Genomic DNA, 21,935 nt, shown 5'->3' on the forward strand with positions numbered 1-21,935 from the left:
TCTTCAACATTTCAGTAAAAATCAATGTTGGAAGCGAAGAGTTTTGAACTGAAGTCATGTTCGGACCTTGAAACTCATAAGGAATATCCCTGCAACAGGGTAATAACGACTCCGTTGATTAGATCATATGTTTTTGTTTCAAAAATGTTTGATTAATTTGATAACAGTATGTAACCATTACCACTAGTAAATAAGAAAATTAAACCAAAAATCAAAGTTTGAGTATACATCTTTCTTCAATATATCCTCTTATTTTCTTTAATTAACTTGCTACCAAATCTATAACAAGAAATGCCATATTGTGAGACTTTGAGAAGCGGGTAAGTGCCAATTCGTCGATCTGTCTGCCTTGTTGCCCTGAGAGTAACTAGCCGTGTCAGTGATTATTTTTGAGAGAAACGAAGAGAATTGTTTCAAGTTTTTCCGTAGCACTTTTGAAGCCATTACTTTGCTTGAACAGCAAGAGAAGCAAAAATGTAGACAAGTCCTCCAGTTCTCGACACTTCAAGCGAAGTAAAGATTGACCGGAACTGTCAAAATATAAAGAGTCGCGCATTAACGCACATTGGATTATTCGGGTCTGTGAGCTCTGTGAATTGAACATCAAGTAGATTCTTGTGTAAAACAAACGATCAAATGAAATTGTTAGCAAACTCATTTACTGTGTAACTGTGCAGTTCTTTAACATTTCAGTAAAAATCAATGTTGGGGGCGAAGAGTTTTGAACTGAAGTCATGTTCGGACCTTGAAACTCATAATCAGGAATATCCCTGCAACAGGGTAATAACGACTCCGTTGATTAGATCATATTTTTTTGTTTCAAAAATGTTTGATAAATTTGATAACTCTTACAATAATCACTTATCACTATATAATCTTAAACACAAATTAAAAATCACTTGCCACTAGAAAATCAATCGAGGCTCCGTCACTCAAACTCAAACCGTATAGCGGATTGCTTCGGAACGTCCTGCAGTACCACTCCCATCCGTTCAATTTCGCCCACAATCTCCTGCAGAATGGAGTGTGCCTCACCTTCGGAAGGTATCACAGACCGATCGGCCAGTATTCCCAGGTGGACTTTGTCGCCAAAGGTGACGGCCGCAATGCAGACGGAAAGGTTTCCGGTGTTGGGAAGAAACAGCGTTGGGCCGACCATTTCGTGCTCCTGGAAGCTAATCTTTCCAATTTCCGGCAGAATTGAGAACACTACATTGGCACGGAAAGTAGACACCAGTAGTCGTAACAGGCCAGCCGGCAAAAGGCTCGATAGTGATGAAATAAAGAGAGATACAACCTGAAATGAAATTTACATCAGTTACTTTGAAGAAAAAATGGAGCAAGCTCTATCGTACAGCATGCGAGGATGCTGATCGGGTTGATGCAGATCCTTGAGCAATTTCCGACAACCGCTGTCGTAGCTTAGCTAGCCTGTCAGGGTCTTCAAGCTGTATACCGGGACCGATCTTAAGCATCTGTCGACGTGTAGTGAATCGATTTTTAATTTTGAGGGATTTCGCTAAAAATTTAAAAGAAAAGGTTAATTTCTAGACTTCAATATTAGTGCTCTATCGAAGTACCTTCGCTTCCGGCACGCCCTGGCACAATAACTGACACACCACCCTCCTGGTACGGTTCTCCTTTGGCCTCGAAGTACTTGTGCAAACTGCTGGCGAGGGCAACGAGGAATATATCGGAAAATCTAGCCTCTGGGATCAACTGTTTTGTGCTCTTGGCGATCTCAATCATTGACTTTGCACCACCGGATACTTCTGGCTCATGGCACCAGCTGATGACTTTATTTTCGGTGATTTTTCCTCCGCTTAGACAATTTTTCTCCGATTTTTGGAACATCATGCGCAGGATGAAGGTCGGCCCATTGAAAAGCATTTTCACAAGCTGCACGAGGCTTAATCCTCGTTTTCCGGGTTGCGTTTTGGTGTTGTTCGCGGAAATGCGCGCAGCCAGGGCTTTGTGATTGCCGGTGATAGTGTCCAGGATTAGTCGCACTATGGCCATCCCATCGCCGGCCGTGTGATGTAGTCGTAGCAAAACCTGTGGAGGAACGAAAGCTCGAATTATTTTGTCTTCAAAGATGTGTTGAATGATTATCGCATATCTCAACCTTGCTTGGAAGCACGATCTGCGCGCCATTTTCAGGCCAAGGGAAATTTAAACATAGCAGTGAAAGATCGTTTCAACCAAAACTCTGCCTTATTAGGGATGGTGTACAAGTATTTTGCAATGTAACGAAATTACTCAAACGTGCCTATCGCGGGTGAAGCGTGCACTCATAATAAAATCATTTATGAGCAATCGCTAGCGGACAACAACCTTGTTGGTAAGTGTTTCAGCAGTCATCATCACGGTTCGTCTCGTACAGACTTCACGTCCTATAAATCAAAAAACCAATTCGTATGATATAGGCTTATCATCAGATCCCACATAGACTGACTAGGAAGTGATTATTAGTGTTGGAATTCGATTGTATTCAGCAGGTGCTGGGAGCAGCCAATTTATTTACCATACGAGTCGCACAGGAATCGCGACCGCTTACGAGTGTTGTGCGGTTCAATCAATGCGCCATTCATAACATAACCGACGGCACGCGTTGTGGTTCTGAATTTCAATTGGCCAATTGATGGTTTACCTTTCGGAAACCGGAAAAGTTGTTGGCGGTGTGAATGTGGCGTGAATTTTTTTTGTGAATAGGATATTTTGATAGTAGAACCTTAAAATTTTAAAGTTCTATTAGAATATTTGGAGCAATATCTTTAGCTAGGATCCGTCATCTCTTTAATATACCTATGTATTTAAATAGCGTAATAACAAGATTAGTTGCTTTTCTACAGTGGTTTCCGCTTCTGATGTTACCTATTTTAGTTATTATAGTTTTACTTAAATATTAATTTTTGTGTTGCTTTCGTGATCGAATCGAAAACTATGTTGAAGTCTGTATCAGATTTTGTCGATCAATTTCATGTGTTGTGTTCGTTTTTTCCTTCCAGGATTTATACTGTTCGATTTCTTTTCAGAGACTTCTTGAAGCTAAATTTGGCTAAAAGTTTTTGTTTTCATAGAAAACCAGCTATATCATATAAGCCAAGTTCACATTCACTTTCGGTGTCCATTGCAACACGCATCGAAATGTTGCATCAACAAGGTTAATGAATGGATGAAAACTCAATTAGCCGATGGACTATCCGGAAACGCCGCCGTTAGCACATCGGTTTTGGGATAGATTTCTATCATTCAACCTTAATTTGGAGAGCTTTACTCTTAAAACGACCTTCGTCACACCCAACCAACCGAACACTCCAAGCCGTGTTGTTGTATCATCGAAAGGTCAATGATTCCGCGAGATGTGAAAACTTGGTTTGCACAACGATTCACACTTGCATTAAAAATCATCGACAAAAAATTCAGATTCTGCCCACTGGCCCAGGTGACAAGTTTGTATCGTTATGGCATGCTTTCGTTCAATATTTATTTGCATTTTGTAATGCTAAGCAAGTGGCAAATTCCGCCAAAAAAAGCATCGTCATCTCCAAACAGTATGACTGTGTGCACATAGGGGGAACTGCTAACAAAAATTGATTCAAAATTTGGCCCCTTTTACAACCTATGAAAGTGGTATAACTAGTATAACGGGGCATCTCTCTGTCAATTTTAATTGTGACAAAAAAACTCACACGCAGCATTGTTCCTGTTAGAGCATCTTCAGCGGTCTATTTTTGTAACAACTTTATACTAGATTTAACCAGCGAAACTTTAAAAGAACCTACTAATATACCCCTACTTTGCGTTTTCTGCACTGGTGTTGTATATTTTGTTGTTTTAAACCGCAGATACCCTGTGAATGATTCAATACCCCATGCTATTAGTTTCCCATGAGACTTGTTATAAAAAGCACTCAATATTCAACAAACGGAAATTCGATAGTTTTTACATACATTAAGGGGATTACTTTGGCAAGCCACTTTATATCCACGAGACTTAATGGATTTGATGGTTTAAGCCAAACGTCAGTGACATTTTTCAGGATGGATTAGTATAATCGAAAAATTTCTTCTGCAAGAAGGGCTTCGAAGGTAAGCGAAAAATATTTCATCGCGTAAATAATCGTCTTCCGTTTTCGTTTCATCAATCTCGTCGAATATTGCAGTTCTTTAAACTTGAGTTTGTTTTTGAGAATATTGTAACAAGTCTGCATTTTAACGTTTTCAGTTCAGTATCTTCGGGGAACACTTTTTTGGCTTCTTGAGACTGATCGTTCTTGGTAGTCCCACTACAATCAAGGCGGTTAACGAAGGCTAGATAGCCAACGTATTTGGCTACCTAGCGGCTGGTTTCAAACCAAATAGTTGAACCAATGCGTGAGCTGTTCATCGTCTTCTTAGGAAAAAACACAAAAATCAATAGTGAATTGATGTGAAAAATCTTTGTTTGGTTTATCCCACATCACTCGCAAAACGCTTATATTGAAATAGCTAAAAATCTAATATTCAATTAGAATATGACATTTTACCCACCCGCAATTGGTGGTTGCGTGCAAGGATTTTAGAACGATTTATTTCAAATTTTAGATCAAAAAGTGACAAAAATAGATCAAAACGTATACGAATTTCAAAGTTTTTTCAGGAGTGACATTGTGCAGCTCGATTCAAACGATTTTTTTTATTCTCTAACCTAACATAACGCTCATCAGTGATAATTTATTTTTGTACGAGTTACTCGAAACGAGATGCGCAATGTCACCCCAGTTCAGATCTGGTACCTATAAAACAAAATTAGCAATAGTGGTGCTTCAGTGAATTTGAGTTTGTTCCAAAAAAAAAAAAATAGAACAAAACATCGATTTGCACCACCGCTGTAGATGCCTTTATACTTGTCTTTTGGCGTTGATCGTTCAAGGGCAGTGTTGGTCACAATATTTTTTTGAAAACTGCAAGAATATTGTTTGAGTTTTACAGTTTTTATTTCAACAAAAAGAAATGTTTTCAAACATGAGTACATCACTAATGTCGTTTTATATTTTGTGGGCACAACTTTTCTGTACATGCAGTGTTCGCGAACCACTCTAGAAAAGCTGCTGTCAAATTTATCATATGTTCAGTTTTTAACGAAAAATGGAGTTTTTTGAACTGACAGTGAACGGCGGTGGTTGTTCCTAACAATAGAAGATGAATAACCACCTTTAAAAGCGATGAATCAGCCGAACGAGAATCAAAACAAACCATTGTTGACAATATTCGACTGGCAGTATTGGTGGTTTTCTTCTTTGTGCGGGTGTACTCAGATGCGGGAAACGTGAACAGTGAGTGAGTGCAGTAATGCTTGAAGGCATCAATCATCTGAGGGGTGCAAAAATTGAATTTTTTCAGCTTTTCAATGAAATTTGCTTTGCTAAAAAATGTTTCCATAAATTGATTGATTAATCTTCAAAATCCTGCCGAAAATAGAATACTGATTTAGATTTTTGTACCGCTTGTGGTATGATGTTGGAATAAAATAAAGGGTTATGTTTTGGAAACTCTAGTAGCATCGAAGAATATATATGTTTGTAAATTGAGATTTTATTCGAAAACCAAAATTCTAATTCTCCAATAAATTTATTTTGATAAGTAAATTTAGTGAGCACAGATAATGTTAGGAGATTAAAATCTAAGATGTATTTAATGCACGAATATGTTCACGCTTCTGTTGTTGTTTCTGCGGCTGACGCGTGAAATTCATTAAATTCGAAAAGGTCTACAACCGTGTTATGTGTGAACAACGCTGTATCATTCAAAACCTTTAAAACATACTGGGCTTACAGTATTCTTTGCTTTATTCAGTGTGGTTTACTGTTTTCTACCACATGTTAATCCAAAAATGGGTGTTTCGACAGGTTTCTGTTTCATTTTTCAATAAGATGCAAATTTTCCTTCCATTTAGTCATGGTTATCCCGAAAATGTAACTCCAAGTTGCTATAAGTACCTACTTACCATCATTTTGTATATAAGTACATACTATACCGCACCCGTAATAAAACTAGAAGATTTTGGCTTTTTATCCAACAGAAGCAGTCAGGTCTGGTGACTGTTCTGTATGAACAGTATGAACAAGTGTATGAACAGTATATACTAGCCTTATCATCAACTGCTCGACTTTGGGTTCTTCCTTAAATTTTCACTAAATGTTGTAAAAACTTAGAAAAGTAAAAATGCTATTGCATCGTTGTATACTGCCTGTGATCGCATAATTGTAACATTCGACATTTTATGGATTTTGTGCTTTTCATTGAAAAATGCTCAGAATAGTATGTACTTTTCACATCTGGAAAAATATGCTTATGTTTGTTTGAAAAAAGTCGTAAAAAATACCAAATTGTTTTGTCACATAGCGTAAATAACCGCATAATTGTCACACTACTTAACTTTTCCAACTTTTTTGTCAAAAAAGTTTCCATCCAAATCCACATCTGCATCCTTTGGAACTCGGAAGTTATTCTGGTCCGGTAACCAACCACCGGTAATCCGTTTCTGATGTTTAGCTCATGCTTGTTGAATACATGGAAAACTTCATTTTCCCTGTGATAATTCCAAAAGTAGCTTGAAAGTGACGGCATAAATGTATCATTGAAAAAATTTCAACCAATTTGACTTCAAACGTAATATTCAATGTATACATAGTGTAAAGTAGTGCTTTCTTCATGATACTAAGTTTATTTAAAGTGTCTATTTGCAAGAATATATTAGGAACAATACATTTAAGGTCAGAATATAAAAGTGTGATTTGCTCGAACAACCAATTTTGCAAATGTTACAAATATGCGATTATGGGCAGTATAGCCCCTCGGTAATATTAATGCTGGTATAAAAAAATTGACATTTCGATGCCCCACTATACCACAGAGAAAAGTTCAGCTGGGCCCAATTTTTTTTCATCCAGTTCCCCCTATGTGTTGTGTGACACACTGAGGATTGCTTAAGACTAAATCCGCGCGTGGCGATGCTTGAGTCCGCTTTGTGTGATAAATCTTTGATGCAAATGTTTGGTTTCACAAACCGCTGCTGGTCAGTAAGACGCTTAACACACTATAACGGCTAAAATTTTGAAAGTCACGCACGAGTCTTGGAGACAGTCAAGTGTACCGAAATAGTGAAGAACCAAAAACACATTCGCTACACATAGATAATAGATCGATGAAACATAACTTCCAAGCTGGGAGCTCTTGTGGGCTTTGAAGGATGGTGTGCGAAAATTTCGAGCGTCGTGCTTTGCAAATTGAGCATAATGAAGTTGATTATGAGCCGCTCTTTCGAATAAGAATGATTAGGTATCGTTTGACCTAGTTAAACCAACCTCGATATGTTAAAGTAAAACGATAGTCGGCCAGCTAGAGCGTGCAGCGGCTTGCAGCGCGCCAGTTGCATCGAATGTTATGGGCTTTAGCGGTCAGTGTGGAAGTGTACCTTTGTTGAAAAAAATTCGTTAACGGTTAGTGGAGATGCTAGTGTCGAATCAAAAAAAACATGTGATATAATGTACCTCCTACGGTTGTGTGAGCCGTTAAAATACGAAAGGGCTAAGCTTAGGCAATGCTTTTATCGTAAAAGATGAAGTTTGATTGAGTTTGACTGGTTTTTTCCCTGTTGGTTATATCATTACCTTTTTTACTTTATTGGGACTGCAAGTAGCGATTTTAAATTCAGATACTGAAGGCAAACCATAGTAAAACCTAGGTCGGTTTTATTATATTTTAACTTATGAGTGTAGAATGTTAGGGATTTCGTTCAAAATTATTCTAGTTCTAGTAATTCGTTCTAATAAAGAAAACCAATATTTTTTTCCGGTTTTTTTTAGGTACCAATTTAAATTTAGCTTCTGGAAGGAAATTCTAGCTTTGATCGGTGGCTAGGAATTTTTTGCATTTCATTTCTACCTGTATTGCGAAACAGCAAATCGAAGCGCAGTTAAAATTGATTCCTGTACTTAGAATCCTTTTCTAGTGTGTCAGGGATTCCTCAAGTGGCTTGGGTTCACAGCTATCCTTTCACTTGTGTATAATTGCAACCTTACCCGCATAAATTAGGTTGCAATTATTGACCTGAAACTTTATTTCGTTATGCGTGTCGTGGGAAATTGTGACCGTCTGCAATTATTACTTAATGTTTTTGCTAGCTGGTGTCGAAAAAATGAGATGACTCTATGTATTACCACATGTGTAGTAATTACGTTTTATCGCACCTTCACGCCATTTGGCATTCGTATTTAGCAAACGAAATTAATGGTGTCGCACTTGCGCGAATAGATCCGGTAAACGACCTGAGCAGCTTGCTAGACACGAACATGTCATTTGACTTTCATGGTCCAGCAATTATTTCCGAAGAGTGTCGACAACTGCGGGATTTATAGCGAAAATAGCTAGATTTTTCCGATTTCTGCTGTCTTAGGGCTCTATGTGGTGCGCTAGTATGTCCTCTTCTGGAAACCACCGCTGTAGTACTAACATCCACATCGAAATTCGTGGGTTGAAAGAATAGAGGACATCCAAAACCGTTTTCTCAGGCTTGTCCAAGGCGCAACCCATCCTGTTTTATCATCGACATAGTTTTCATCTAGAGTTGTTTCCAATTCTAGCTCGTCATTCAAGAAATCATTTGCCAGAGAGCCAAATTTTCAAACAATGCCGATATCAGTCCGCTGCGCAATCCCTTAATTAGTTTGGTCGTTCAGGGAGCGGAATAAGCAGCAGCATTGGCTAAGTGAAAGAGCATTTTTTCTTCAACACATGCGGTTGTTTCACCTTGATTTCTAAGCTGCATCCAATAATATGCAGCAGTATTGCTTATTGACTGTTTGCCGGTTGATTGTTGCGTTTATGGGCGCTTCGACCGGCTCACTTCACGCAAAAGCTACTCTACCTACTGCCCATTGGACTCAGTAGTGTGATGGTGGATCCATTATTCATCCATTGTCACGTATCACCCCAAAAATACTGTCCTATTGCGCGAAATCAATGTCTGACTTTCCGTCAAAAATCTACCCCCGTTGGTTTTTCAATCAATTGTTAAGAAACGCGGCACCCATCGCACGCACAGTTTGTTTATGTGTGAAGAATAACATTCTTGAATGATCGATGCATTGCTTTGAGATACATATGGTGTTTATCATCTTACTCAACTGAACTTTGCGGTCTTTTAGCACGTATTTTTTTGGATATTTTTCGGCGTGACTGCTTAATTTGGCTTTCCTTAGCGTGGTTAGTTGTACTATAGACAGAGATGGATTTAGGAAGATGTCATACAACTTCACGTTTTGCATGCAGATTTTACAGAAAATGATTAGTATGAGAGAGAGAGAGAGAAAGAGAGAGTTCCTTCTCTCTCCTCCTCTTCTTAATAAAAGTACATGAAGAGGTAAAACGAATTTTCCAATGATTTGTATTGGTAAACGAAGCATATTTAGATTATCAGGCCAACAACGAAAATGAAATATGACTGGAGGAACCCAAATAACAAAATTAAACCTTAAAGTAGCCTTATTCTTGCCGAAAATCTATTCGCAGATTTTTTTCTTATAACAGGTTTGGGTTTCAGATTTTTGTATGCCTTGTCAGAAAGCAATCAAAAGTTTAGAATGTCCATCGTAAAATCTATACTACAATGTCAAAATTTGAAATTGAATCTGAGCCGCCTGTGTATTGAGACGAAATACTCGAAATGTGTTGGGTGAAATTCAAACAGAAGTATATCAATCTGTTCTTTCTCTGTTTCTCTGTCAGAACTTGTTTTCAAATTGTAAAACTAAGTTAGCAAACTTTAACAATAATCAATCAAAGTTACCAACCGAGGGACATTACTCCAATCACCTCGAACCTATTTTAAGCAGTTTCCATCTATTTTGCAGTCATTTTTTTTTCAGCACCCGAAGTGGCTCCTGAATGGCTGCAATATAGGTCGATTTGTTTCAAATGATGTTTGCTCACAGATTTCCTAGTGATTAACGGTACCGTCATCCGGGGTGAGATTGTGCCAAAAATGATGCTTTTTTGTTCTCAAGCTTGTAACGCACACATTGAGGCAAAGAGTTCGATCCAAAATACACCAATACATTCTAGAAGGTTTTGATAACAACTACAACAAATATGGTTGAGTTACAATAAACTATAATTTTGCTAAAAATACATAACTTTGGCCCAATCTCACCCCTTCTATGAATTTATTATTTGAATTTAATACCTGTTAAATGAACAATAGTGTGTCTACTAAAAATCCACATGACCAACATGATAGAACAGTAAGTATAGGGACGACCATAAACAACGTGGACTATTAAGGGGCTTTAGGGGGTTGATCAGAAACTATGTTTCATATGAGTTATAGAAAAATGTATGGCTGGATCAAATTGATGCATAGAGTAATTAGTTATGAGAACGTGGTTTATAGATAGTCTCTGTATACATAGTGGCGTCTCCAGGTAGCCTAAAAAAAGGAAAACGTTAGGACATGAAGTTTGAGAAGACTTTTCTTTTCAATTATTATGTGCCATTGACAACAACTATTATGTGTCATTGACAATTCTCGAAACCTCTGGAAACGTACCCACAACCCTCCTTCTTCTCTTTAAAAGTCATCAGTTTATATAGAATTGGTGTACAAAATTTTGTTACATTCCATAAGTAATATCAATCATTGAAAATTTCCATCTAACAATTGAGAACAGTAAGCTTCTCAAGCTTTTAGTCATTATTTCAAAGAATACCATAGCTGGACAACATACCTTATGCTGTGGGGAAAAAAACATACCCTATGTAAACAATGCAAATGTTTTGGTGTATACTGATATGATTTTGTCGTGAATGTGAATTCCGCATACTGTGCCGTTCAATATAGCTTGGCACAATCTCACCCCAAAAGGGCTCGAAAAGTGTACAGTTTGGAGAAACATTATTTTCTGAGCCGGCACAGGTTCAATGCATAATATTTCCTCAACACATTGGAACGACATACTAACGTACCAACTGAGCAGTAAGTTAGTGTGATTTCTTGATCGGGTTGGTTTTCCTGGGACATTTTTGGATAACGTTATTTGCGCATGTATTTCACCCAGTACTTTGAAACATTCTTTAAGCGAAACAGTTCACTGATATTATCTATATTCCATTTTAAGTTGTGAATAAATATGTCATGTTTCATAAAGTATTGAATTTGAGGTATTAGGTTTTGGAAATCTCAAGTAATTTAACATACAAACATTTCCCGTTTTGGCTCAATCTCACCCCCGTGGCTTAATCTCACCCCGACAGACGGTATTGCTTATATTCTTTTTTTTTTTGTTCACACATTTATTTGACACGGCACAATACATTTCTTATATTCGTAAGACAGCTAGACAATCAAAGTTTTCGTTTCCATCATTGAAATTGTCGATATTGATCAAAATTTGAAAAATTTTAGTTTCATATTAGTTCATTAAGACTATCAGTCAGATAAATTTTATACACAAATAAACAAATAAACAAAAAAATTCAGGTGTTTAAGGCCTGTTTTCTTCGACTAAATAAAACAGGCACCACTGCTTAAGCCGTTCCTTACCCTATTTCAAATGCATTAACAGAAAACCAATTTATCGAGAAAATCTGTTGTTACCTGGCTTAATATGTGTAAAAAATCCACGTGTCGTGGACTAACGTTTGCGGTAGAAAAATTGACTTTTTTCAGATGAGGTGGAAAAAAACTAAGACAGATAATTGAGTTAGATAAATTTAAATAAATGGTAATTATATTATCTTATTTGCAAAAAAATTCTACGCCCTTGCTAGCGGCTTTCCGGCAGTTAACCGGAACATTCGCCATGGCGGAAGAAAACATGCGTGTAGGCATGTTTTTAAGCTCTTTCTTTGTTTTTTTTATTAATTCCTCTTCCGTTTTCGCGACAAAAATTTTGGAATAGATCTTGCGCTTCAAGTTTGCCCAGAAATTCTCGATGGGACGCAGCTGGGGGACGTTGGGCGGATTCGCCGACTTCGGTACCACATCGATATTCATCCGCTCCATATCCTCCAACGATCCCTCCGAGTACTGGGCCGACGCCAAATCTGGCCAGAACACCGTGTCTTCGCCCTTGTGGTATTTCTTGATGAACGACGCAACTTCTGGCAGGCACTTCGTACTATAAATTTTCCCGTTCACAGTCAGCTCGGTGCGAAAGAAGAGCAACTTTGACATCCCTTTCTCGCTGATTGTCAGCCACAGCCGCACCTTCTTGGGGAACTTGGTCTGTGACACCACCTAGACGCTCACTTCCTTCGTGGGGGAGGTTAAATACGAAGTGCCCTGCTAATCGTTGCCATCCAGGGTGAGATAGGTCTCGTCGTCCATCGACTTCAGCCACTGTTGCTGCGTCATTGCCTGCAGCTTCGAGACCAGTGGACGGGACTGCCGCTTCCTGACATGTATGTCCATGTTTTCCAGATACTTTTTCACTGTTTTACCGCATGCACCAACCTCCCGGCCAAGTGCACGCAGCGATTTAGCCACTTTCGCCTCGGCCTTCCTCTTCAGCATCCTTTGAAGCTTCTTGTCGCTCAGGGTCGTTGGCCGTCCGGAACCGGTCTTTCTTTCGATGCTCTGACCGTTGTCTAATAGTGTCAAGATGTTGTAGATGCCGGAACGGGCATACCCGGCGTCCACAAAGTGCCGCACGATGTCCGTTTTTGACGCGGCGGGTACCGTTCTTTGAACGCGCACACTTCTGAACGAAGTAGCTTCACTTTTTTCGCCAACACAGTTAGAGTTTGACCGGTAGCTGTCAAATTTTTTTGCTAACTCATGGGTTACTATGATTGATGATGAGTAGTATCATCAGTGCGATTAAAGATAAACCCATGAAAAATCGACAATTTTTGTTCATTGTTTTTACCGCAAACGTATTCAAGAAGAAGACGGATAAAGGACACCGTGCACTGTCCGCATGAAGACTCGATGTTGCAGCGAGACATCGTCATCGGGGATATAAACGCTCAAATCGGAACGGAAGACCTGTATAAACCGTTAATCGGACACGAAAGTCTGCACTCCGAGACGAACAACTGCCAAAGGTGTATAAACTTTGCAGCTTCCCGAGGATTGGCAGTTCGAAGTAGAGATGGTCGGGTATGGGAAATTTGTTACCCGTACCCGACCCGTACCCGACTCATCGAGAATTTTCAAACTCGTACCCGACCCGAACCCGAAGTCGGGTTTGTTTAAAATACCCGTACCCGACCCGAACCCGAAAAAGTTTGTTTTTAACTACCCGTACCCGACCCGTACCTGAAAGAAAAATAACCCGAAATTACCCGACCCGTCCTGGATTTTTATTTAATTTTTTTTTAAATACCTGATTACCTCGTACATTTTATGCACTGATTGTCATATGTGGTTTCTCGAGATGATGGCCAGAGTTGGGCTAGACCCGAGTGTTCATGTGAACGAATGTCAATGAACCAGAGTTCCAGGCGATGTATTGGTGCTCCCAGAATCCAGCGTAGCATCTGTCACTGAGAACGTCCGCTCGTCTGACGTTGAAAAATTTGATCATTTTTATCACGCAGCAAAATATCTATTTATAACAGTGTACGGATAATTCGGGTTCCGTTAGTTACCTCATATTAAAATTGATCAGGGATTTCAATTATTTATTTTGTATGCATACGTATGATTCATATAAACTGCTGAAAATTTTTATTCTGTTAATTTACCCTACTAGCACAACTCGTACAACAATGGTGAAAAATGCATGTCTGGTAGAGTTTGAATTAAGCGACGAGTTTTATGTGCACATCGTAGCAATCAGGAATCTAAAATTCGGTATGACACAGATATTTCTGTACATGCGGCATCCCTGGTCACAGTGCAAATGAAGACCTGGGAGGGAGAAACGAATACTACACTAAAAAATTATCGAAACAGATGACACGCACATTCGTCGTTTTTTGATAGCGTGTAACTATTTTCCTGCTGTAACCCGAGTATAACTCGAACATCATGTATGCAAAACACAGAATTTTCGAGTCAGTTTCTTCAGATTTTTGAGTTTATTTATATTTACGTAGACTTGCGCAGAGTTGCAATAATTTTACAATAATCATACCTCACTATTTTGTGAAACGAAAATCAAGACTCAACCGTGATGAAGTGTATAGTTAGAAACTGTTACCAAACGACTTTTTTTTATACCCGAGTAATAATTACGTAGGAGGTCTGCCGAAAAGAGTTTATTTGCAAACATTGCTTACACGTTCAAACAACAAAAATGCTTTTAAAAAAATCGGCAAACTTTAAAAACTCGTAGCTTACCAAAGGACAGAAACATTATGTTTCAGAAAATATTGTTAATTTCATTGCTTGAGTGGATGTTATTTTTTTTATTTTTAATTGTTTATTTAATTCGTCAAGCAAATGTAGATTACATACATATTTCATACAGTTATTATTTATAGTGTTTACAATGTTCTTGTTACGAGCTAAATATTTCTAGTGTATTTCAGACAGTTTTTAATTTCTTTTTTTTTGACATTGTCATGCCAATGGTTCTACAATGTAGATTATACTGACACATCATTCGATTTATGGGACCATTTTTTGCATAATTAGTTCTGCAATGTTTTTCTGAAAAAAGTTTTCTCGTTCTAAGATGCCGTGAAGTTGTATTAAAGCTGAGTTGTGATAGTAATGCAGATGAGTCTATACGAATTGAAATAATGTCATTGACGAAGAATAGCATTGCAAATTCGTGGCGTTGTTTAAGTATTTGCAGATTTGCAACGTGCTTCTTACGATGACAGAGGAAATGCAGTCCAATTCAAGTTGCGAAGCGCGTAAAGAAGGAATTGTTTTTGGACTGATCCATATGAGATTACAATATTCTACAATAGGTCTAACATATGTAATATACAATAGTTTGATAGAATACGGGTCTTGAAAATTGTGGCTGAACTGCTCAGCAATGCCCTGCATACTATTTGCTTTACTTATGATGAAGTTATAGTATCATAATAAGTATTTTTCGAATAAGTCCACGGTCGAGCAAAATGCAATCATTCTTCTTTAGAAATCAATGATACCGTTACCGATGCAACTTCGTGCTGCTGCGTATCCGTTTTTCCCTCCCAGACCAAGACTATGCTAAAACACCTAGGCTAGAAAAGTTAATAATTAAATTCTCATAATGCACGAAAATCGAATTACCCGTAACCGACCCGTACCCGACCAGTTGAGAATTTTTCAAACCCGTACCCGACCCGAACCCGAAGCCTTGGTTTTTAAATTACCCGTACCCGACCCGAACCCGAAAAATATTTTTTGGCGTTACCCGAAACCCGACCCAAACCCATCGTGTACGGGTCGGGTACGGGTATTGGGTAAAAATACCCGTACCCGACCACCTCTAGTTCGAAGTACATTCTTCTCCTAGAAGGACATCCACAAAGCAACTTGGAAATCACTTTAGGGGTCATCCACATACCACGTGGACAGATTTTTAACGATTTTGACACCCCCCCCTTCCACCATATAAATTCTAAAAAAATGTATGGACCCCCTCAAGCTGTCCACGTGGAATGTGGATGGCCCCTTACCAACGAACAACAAGTCAAATTGACTATGTGCTCATCAAAGGACGGCTCGGATATCACCAATATACGCAGTATTACGCACCTACCGAGGTGCGGACATTGGCTCGGACCACTACTTAATGGCGGTTTGTATGGCCTGAGACCAAAACTGTCGACTGTCAGTCACGACAGAGCCGATCCCCAAGCAGCGGCTTGAATCGGCACTACCCACGGTAGAGGAGTTTGGCGCAGCTTCTCTCAAGGAAGGCTGGATCAAAGTCCGCACGGCCATCAGGGAATTCGCGACGACGACACTAGGAACAGAGGCGCCGAGGGGCAGAAACGACTGGTTTGATGGGGGATACAAGGCAGCGGTGACAGGTAAGAGTCCGACCTGGGTAAATTACCTGAAGGTCAAGTATTGAGACGTAAAAAACGCTAGCAGGAGGATCGTGACCATGAAGAGCTAGAAGAGATATTTATCACTAATAATACGCGAAATTTCTACGAAACGATTAACCAATCTCGAGAAGGCTTTGTAACGCGAGCCAACTTGTGCAAGATTGTGGAAGGTAATCTCATCACGAACGATAGCGAGGTAGTCGACAGGTGGAAGCAACATCTGAATGGTGATGCAATAAACAGGATCGAAACTGGAACGAACTAGGCAGGTTTCATGGGAGCCCACGCAACCACGGACCAGATATTTTCAATCCGACAGATTTCGCAAAAAAGTCTTGAGAACAACGTGTCCACGCATCACTTTTATCGACTTCAAGGCAGTCTATGATACAGTTGGTCGAGGACAGCTATGGCATGCACGAGAACGTGGATATTTTCCCGGATAAACTGACGTGGCTGATCAAGGTCACCATGAATCGTGTGATATGTTACGTGCGTGTTTCGGGGATACTCTCGAGTTCATGTCTAAGATTGAGACAAGGTGTTGGACTTTCCCGTTTGCTTTTCAACATCACCCTCGAAGATGTTAAACGAAAAGCGGGCATCGACACGAGTGGTGCGATTTTCACGAAGCGGGTTCAGCTTAAAGGCTTCGCTGATGGCTTCGACATCATAGTACGAAACGACGCGTGGGTGAAACCTACATCAGACAAAAAGCGGAAGCTAGGCGTATTGGACTACTGATCAATGCGTCAAAAATAAGGTATATGAAGAAAAGAGGTTCCAAGGAGAACAATGTTAGCCTCCCACAGGTTATAGCCTAGTTCGTGTACTTAGGATCGCTGGTGATCGCTGACAACAACACCAGCAAGGAGATCCGGAGATGCATTCAAGCGGGCAATCGTGCTCACTTTGCATTTCGTAAGACGCTGAGATCCAATCGAGTGCACCGCAAAACACTGGTTAGACCGGTGGTTCCTATGGGCTAGAGATGACAACACTGCTCTCAGAGGACCTCAGAGCCCCTGGAGGTGTTGCGAACCATTTACGGTGGAGTACAGACTGAAGACGGAGAATGGCGTAGACGCATGAGCTGCACGCGCTGCTAGGAGAGACCTCCATTGCATATCTGGTTAAAGTTAACAGATCGCGATGGGCCGGACACGTTGCAAGAATGCCGGACGACAACCAGCTTAAAACTTTTCTTTTCAGTAATCCCTCTGGGACCAGAAACAGAGGAGCACACCTTGACCTGGGAGCATGGTGCCATACAGCCCAGAACCGACTGGAATGGAGACGATTTCTTTATGCATCACGAGCCACCCCGGCTCTAACCTGCTAGGTAAGGCAAGGATATGTGTAAAGAGCAGAGTGAATATTCACCGCTCGCTTCTTGCCCAGTATGAACGCTGCGTGTAGCAGTTTAGTCATACTTTTTCTGCTGCTTTGTGCTGTGTTTTTGCTGCTCTCAGAAAAACGTACACTTGCTGCCCGATCAGAAGAGCATAACTAAAATATTACAAAATTCTATCAACGTGAGATACAAATAACATATTTTGATACGATTTTGTATTTTCCCATTTGCTTTTGATAACAAAATTTAATCTTATTGAGTTACAATTTTCGCGTCTCTATCAAAACCTGTTGTTTATAACAATGGTTTTTATTATACTGTTCTATGTGCTATCTAATTTTGTTAGAAATTTGATACGTTAGTAACAAAGTATGATATGGGTTTGATATTAGTAGAATATTTTTTGTTATATCTATTTATATTTTATATATTTTCTGTTATTTTAACACCTAACGGGATCAAAATTAAAACACAATTTAAAAAGTTTTTCACATAACAAACTAACAGCCTCTGTTACATTTTTGTTTTGCCTTTCTGATCGGGTGCTTACAATACAGCTGAGCGAAACAAGAGCGGTGAATCACTCTAAAGAGAATACACAGAGGTACACCGCGGTGCGCACTGCCGAAATAAATTTGATAGCATTCGAAAAGCATGACGGGCGGCTGGATTTTTTTTCTGTTTCGAGATGCCAAGCAAACAACGCAATCTACTTTACTACCTAGTTGCTCATATCATTCGATATATGCTTAAAAGACACACAATGAAAGCACTGCAGTGATCTCTGTTGTATAGTCATTTAGCAGAAAGTCCTTTCGAGTGAGAAAGCTCATACTAGTTTATTACCTCTCTAGAGATAGTTAATTCAGGTTCCACCGCAGTTTTGTTTGCATGCTCTTCAGATACATACGATTCGCAGCTCTCTTCAAGGAATTGCTTCCAGTGTGGGTTATGTTCGCAGTGGAAGATAATCTCCTATACGCTAGTGATTCTCTGAGGAGAAACGACAAGTCTCTTATTCAAAACCTCTGTGGCTACTCTGAACTTATTTTTGATATTATTCTATTTCCAGTTTTCGAATTTGGAAATAGTTTTTTTTGAGAAAGTATTTTTTTTATCTTGATCGAATCCATTTAATTGGTTTTCTGCCTTAAATGAAATAATATGCTCACGCCGAGAGATTTAAGAAAAACTTTCAGGTAATTCATTCGTTCATTTGAGGAATAATAACTACCGGATCAACAGTTCAAAGCAGCATTATAAATATATTTATTAGCGTTGGAATGAAAGCGAGAAAAAATTTAAGCATAATAAATTTACACTCTGGAAAAAAAAATTTTTATCAGAAAAAGCTCCTTTTTAAAAGTTTGATTTTCTGCATGAAAACTACAAAAAAATTGCATTGATGACTATTCGATCATGGAGTAATGAAATTTAAATAAGTTAAAATTAAAAAAAAAATTAATACCAGAACGTTGGGTTTGATTGGTATAACGTCTTCAGCAAAGTTGTAGTCAATAAGTTGTCCTTTCAGGAAAAAAAAATGTTTTTTTTACGAAAAAGGAAAGAAAAAAAAAACATTAAAAAAGCAAGGCCTTGCTGCTACATTCCGATTCGGAACTCGACCTTCTGTTCATTATACACAAACTTCGCAGCCAACTGGTAAAGTGTACAGGACAATTGCGGGGCTAGCGCTACGATCCTATTGATACTAACAGTCTCTCCCGAACCGAGACTCGAACCTATGACGGCTGGCTTGTTGCGCCAGCACGATACCTCTAGACCAGCTGGAGGATTGAACATCTAAGAAAAAAATGAATTTGAATTTGAAGATTTGATCTAAAAAACTACACATTATAAGCTTATCAAAAATAATTTACTGAACTTGTAGAAAAATCTACATTCGGTGCTGGAATATGTCAGTACAATACCCGAAACAATAAATTTTGGGATTGTTTCAAAAAAAATTTAAAACCAAAATTACCCAACACAAAATGGCATCACAAAGTTTCAACCAAATCAAAAATCAAATGGTTGTCCGTAGTATGTGGAATTGCTCTTCTACGTTCCCTAAAAACTTCGTGAATAATCCAAACATTCAATCTGAAGTGACACACACCCATTTGCTGTAGTTTGCTCATATCAAATCGTCAAATGATTAATCAGGATTTCAATGAACGATTTAATTTCGCAAAAATGATGTTCCCAAAAATTTTAAAAGCATGGCCTCCCGCGTTGTTAATCTATTTCGGTGCAGATGGTGTGTTGGCATTTATACTGAGTACATTTTCAATGGTTCTTCTAGCTAGAACTCTACACGTTATATAAACCGGCACAAAAATAAACTGGTCAAACGATTTTCTTCTTCCACTTATAATTGCACACACTCTTTTAAAAATTTCATCTTCATACTCACAGGATATCGCACGGTTTCCGGTTTTTTTCCTTTAATGGGTTGAGTCCCGACCAGCAGTTCCCAGCAAGCAGCGTGATTGTCCAGCAAATGTTGATTATTCAGCTTTCCCATTATCTCGCGAAGTTGGTTCTCGTCGATAAAGTCACCCTTCGTTTCGACGGGTTCCATAAAGCGCACAAACTCATTGATGGTAATCTTGGAATCGTTGGTCCAGTAGCAAAACCCAAGCGTTTGCTTGCGGGTCCAGAAAAGTCGCGGATAAGGACGCGTTTTGTGGGGACCCATGAGCTTAGCTGCCACCGTTTCCCGGAGACCGTGCAAAAACTTAGCGGGTACACTAACATGTTTCGGAGTGGCAGAAGTTTCGATGAAAAACATCAAATTGATCATCGAACGGGAACTTCCCGTTTCCACGTTCCATATTGCGTCCAGCCCTTCGAGGAATCCTTGGAAATGGGATCCATGGTAGAGTTTGATTAAGTTTGTTACCACGGCACGGTAGATGACCAGAGTTATGAAAAACAACAGTATAATAGGCGAAATTGGAACAAACAGCAGAAAGGCACACGTGTTGAACAGTAGTTGCCTCATATTGATTGTTTAACTAATTTACAAAAAAACACTATGGCTGTTAATTATCTCAGTTCATATCCAGCGGAACTTTTCTTTTCGAAACTAATTGTTCAATTATCAGATATGTCTAAAGGGAGTCGTCCGACTGTTTCGCACTCGGCACGCGGTGCGAGCGAAAGATTTCGAACTTGCCGCGCCAATTGTTCACCGTGAACTAACCATAAACGACGTTTTAGGCAGCGATTGCGGTTCGAGCAGCCGTGCCACGCGGTATGTTACGCGTGCAGACTGTTGATGGACCTCGGCGTTAGGATAATGATTTTTTCCTTGTGTTAATCGGAAAGATTCATGCAACTGTTCTTTGTTTTTGCTTTTTTCGCAGCCACATCAAATGTTAAACTGCAATAAACTAGTTTGTGTAGAATTTAATGAGGATTTAGCCATAAGAATAAACTACCGGAGTTGTGAAACATTAGTTTTTTTTCTTTTCGATAAAGTTTCTTTTTTTAGGATATAAGGGCTCTCTCAACCCCACAGAATCCAATTAATAACTTGATTTATGCTATACTATATGGATTACCCAGTGGCTATGTGAACATCCGGGAAAATGGGCAAGTTTGTGTATAGAGAAGCCTATCACGGGCTATGCCAACGCTTGAACTGGATGCCAATCCAAGCGTCAAGTGCATGTGGGGGCTTGTGCAGACTTGTTGAAGTCGGTTTCTTCGGCAAATTTGAATTCCAATGAGAACTTTTTCAACGCAGACGGTGAGCCACGTTTTGCCCAGAAGTGGTATGCTGTACCCTAACTTGAAAAAAAAAACGTATTAACAGCCGATAAAGGTATGGCAAGGGAATTAGAAAAAAAGTAAAACGTTTGTTTTTAATATGTTAATGGTTTAATTTAAATGTTTATACTAAACTGTTGATGACGCTCGCTTCCAGCACGAAAGCTCGATGGCTCGTGATGGTATGGTTTATAATAAGAACATTTATATATATTTACTCTAACCGGTGCAGTGGTTAGGAAGTGCAGGAAAATTGATGTGCGCTGCGCAGAAGCACGCTTCAAATGAAGAAAAAACGCGCGAAAATAAAGCATGGCTTCACTTCTTCCACGTTTTCGTAAGCGTAAGTATGATGCGGTTAAAAACGAGTTTTTAAATGTTCCGTTCACTCTGACAAACGATCACAAAATGATTCTCAGAGATTGACGAAGTTGATGAAAGATAACTGTTTCCAGTTAGCTCGCATTATGACATCTACCCACTGCCCTAATCAATTTCGTTTTTCTCCTTATCCAAATCTTTTTCCAAATAAAGGTCACAGGTTTATGTAACCTCAAGACATGCTATATTCGGTTGTAGGGTGCGTCTGAAGTTCACTGCTCCGTCAAGCGCAGCTAATTTCTCAGATGAAATTGTTCGGCATGATAGGAAAGCTGGAAGCAAAACGTCAAACGGGGCTGGTGTTGCTTGCGTGTACGAGCGGATTGTGTTGTGGTCTTTGAAGATTGAAAATAAAACAAACCGAGTCAAATGTGACAGAAATTTGAATTCGAACACAACAACTAAATGCTCTCTCAGTGTGACACTTTTATTATTGG

General features: G+C 39.2%; 1 protein-coding gene across 1 annotated transcript; it reads right to left on the reverse strand.

Annotated features, from left to right (window-relative positions):
* Positions 1–869: 869 nt before the first annotated feature.
* On the reverse strand, positions 870–20,526 carry LOC129723333 (uncharacterized). Its single transcript, XM_055677511.1, has 4 exons — positions 19,757–20,526; positions 1,581–2,055; positions 1,356–1,519; positions 870–1,297 (listed from the first exon to the last, which is right to left on the reverse strand). The coding sequence occupies exons 1-4, from the start codon at positions 20,345–20,347 to the stop codon at positions 929–931; spliced, it is 1,599 nt and encodes a 532-aa protein (XP_055533486.1). The 5' UTR covers positions 20,348–20,526; the 3' UTR covers positions 870–928.
* Between the last annotated feature and the right edge of the window lie 1,409 nt (positions 20,527–21,935).

This window comes from Wyeomyia smithii, chromosome 2, assembly GCF_029784165.1.
Source record: "Wyeomyia smithii strain HCP4-BCI-WySm-NY-G18 chromosome 2, ASM2978416v1, whole genome shotgun sequence".
In the NCBI taxonomy this organism is placed as follows: domain Eukaryota; kingdom Metazoa; phylum Arthropoda; class Insecta; order Diptera; family Culicidae; genus Wyeomyia; species Wyeomyia smithii.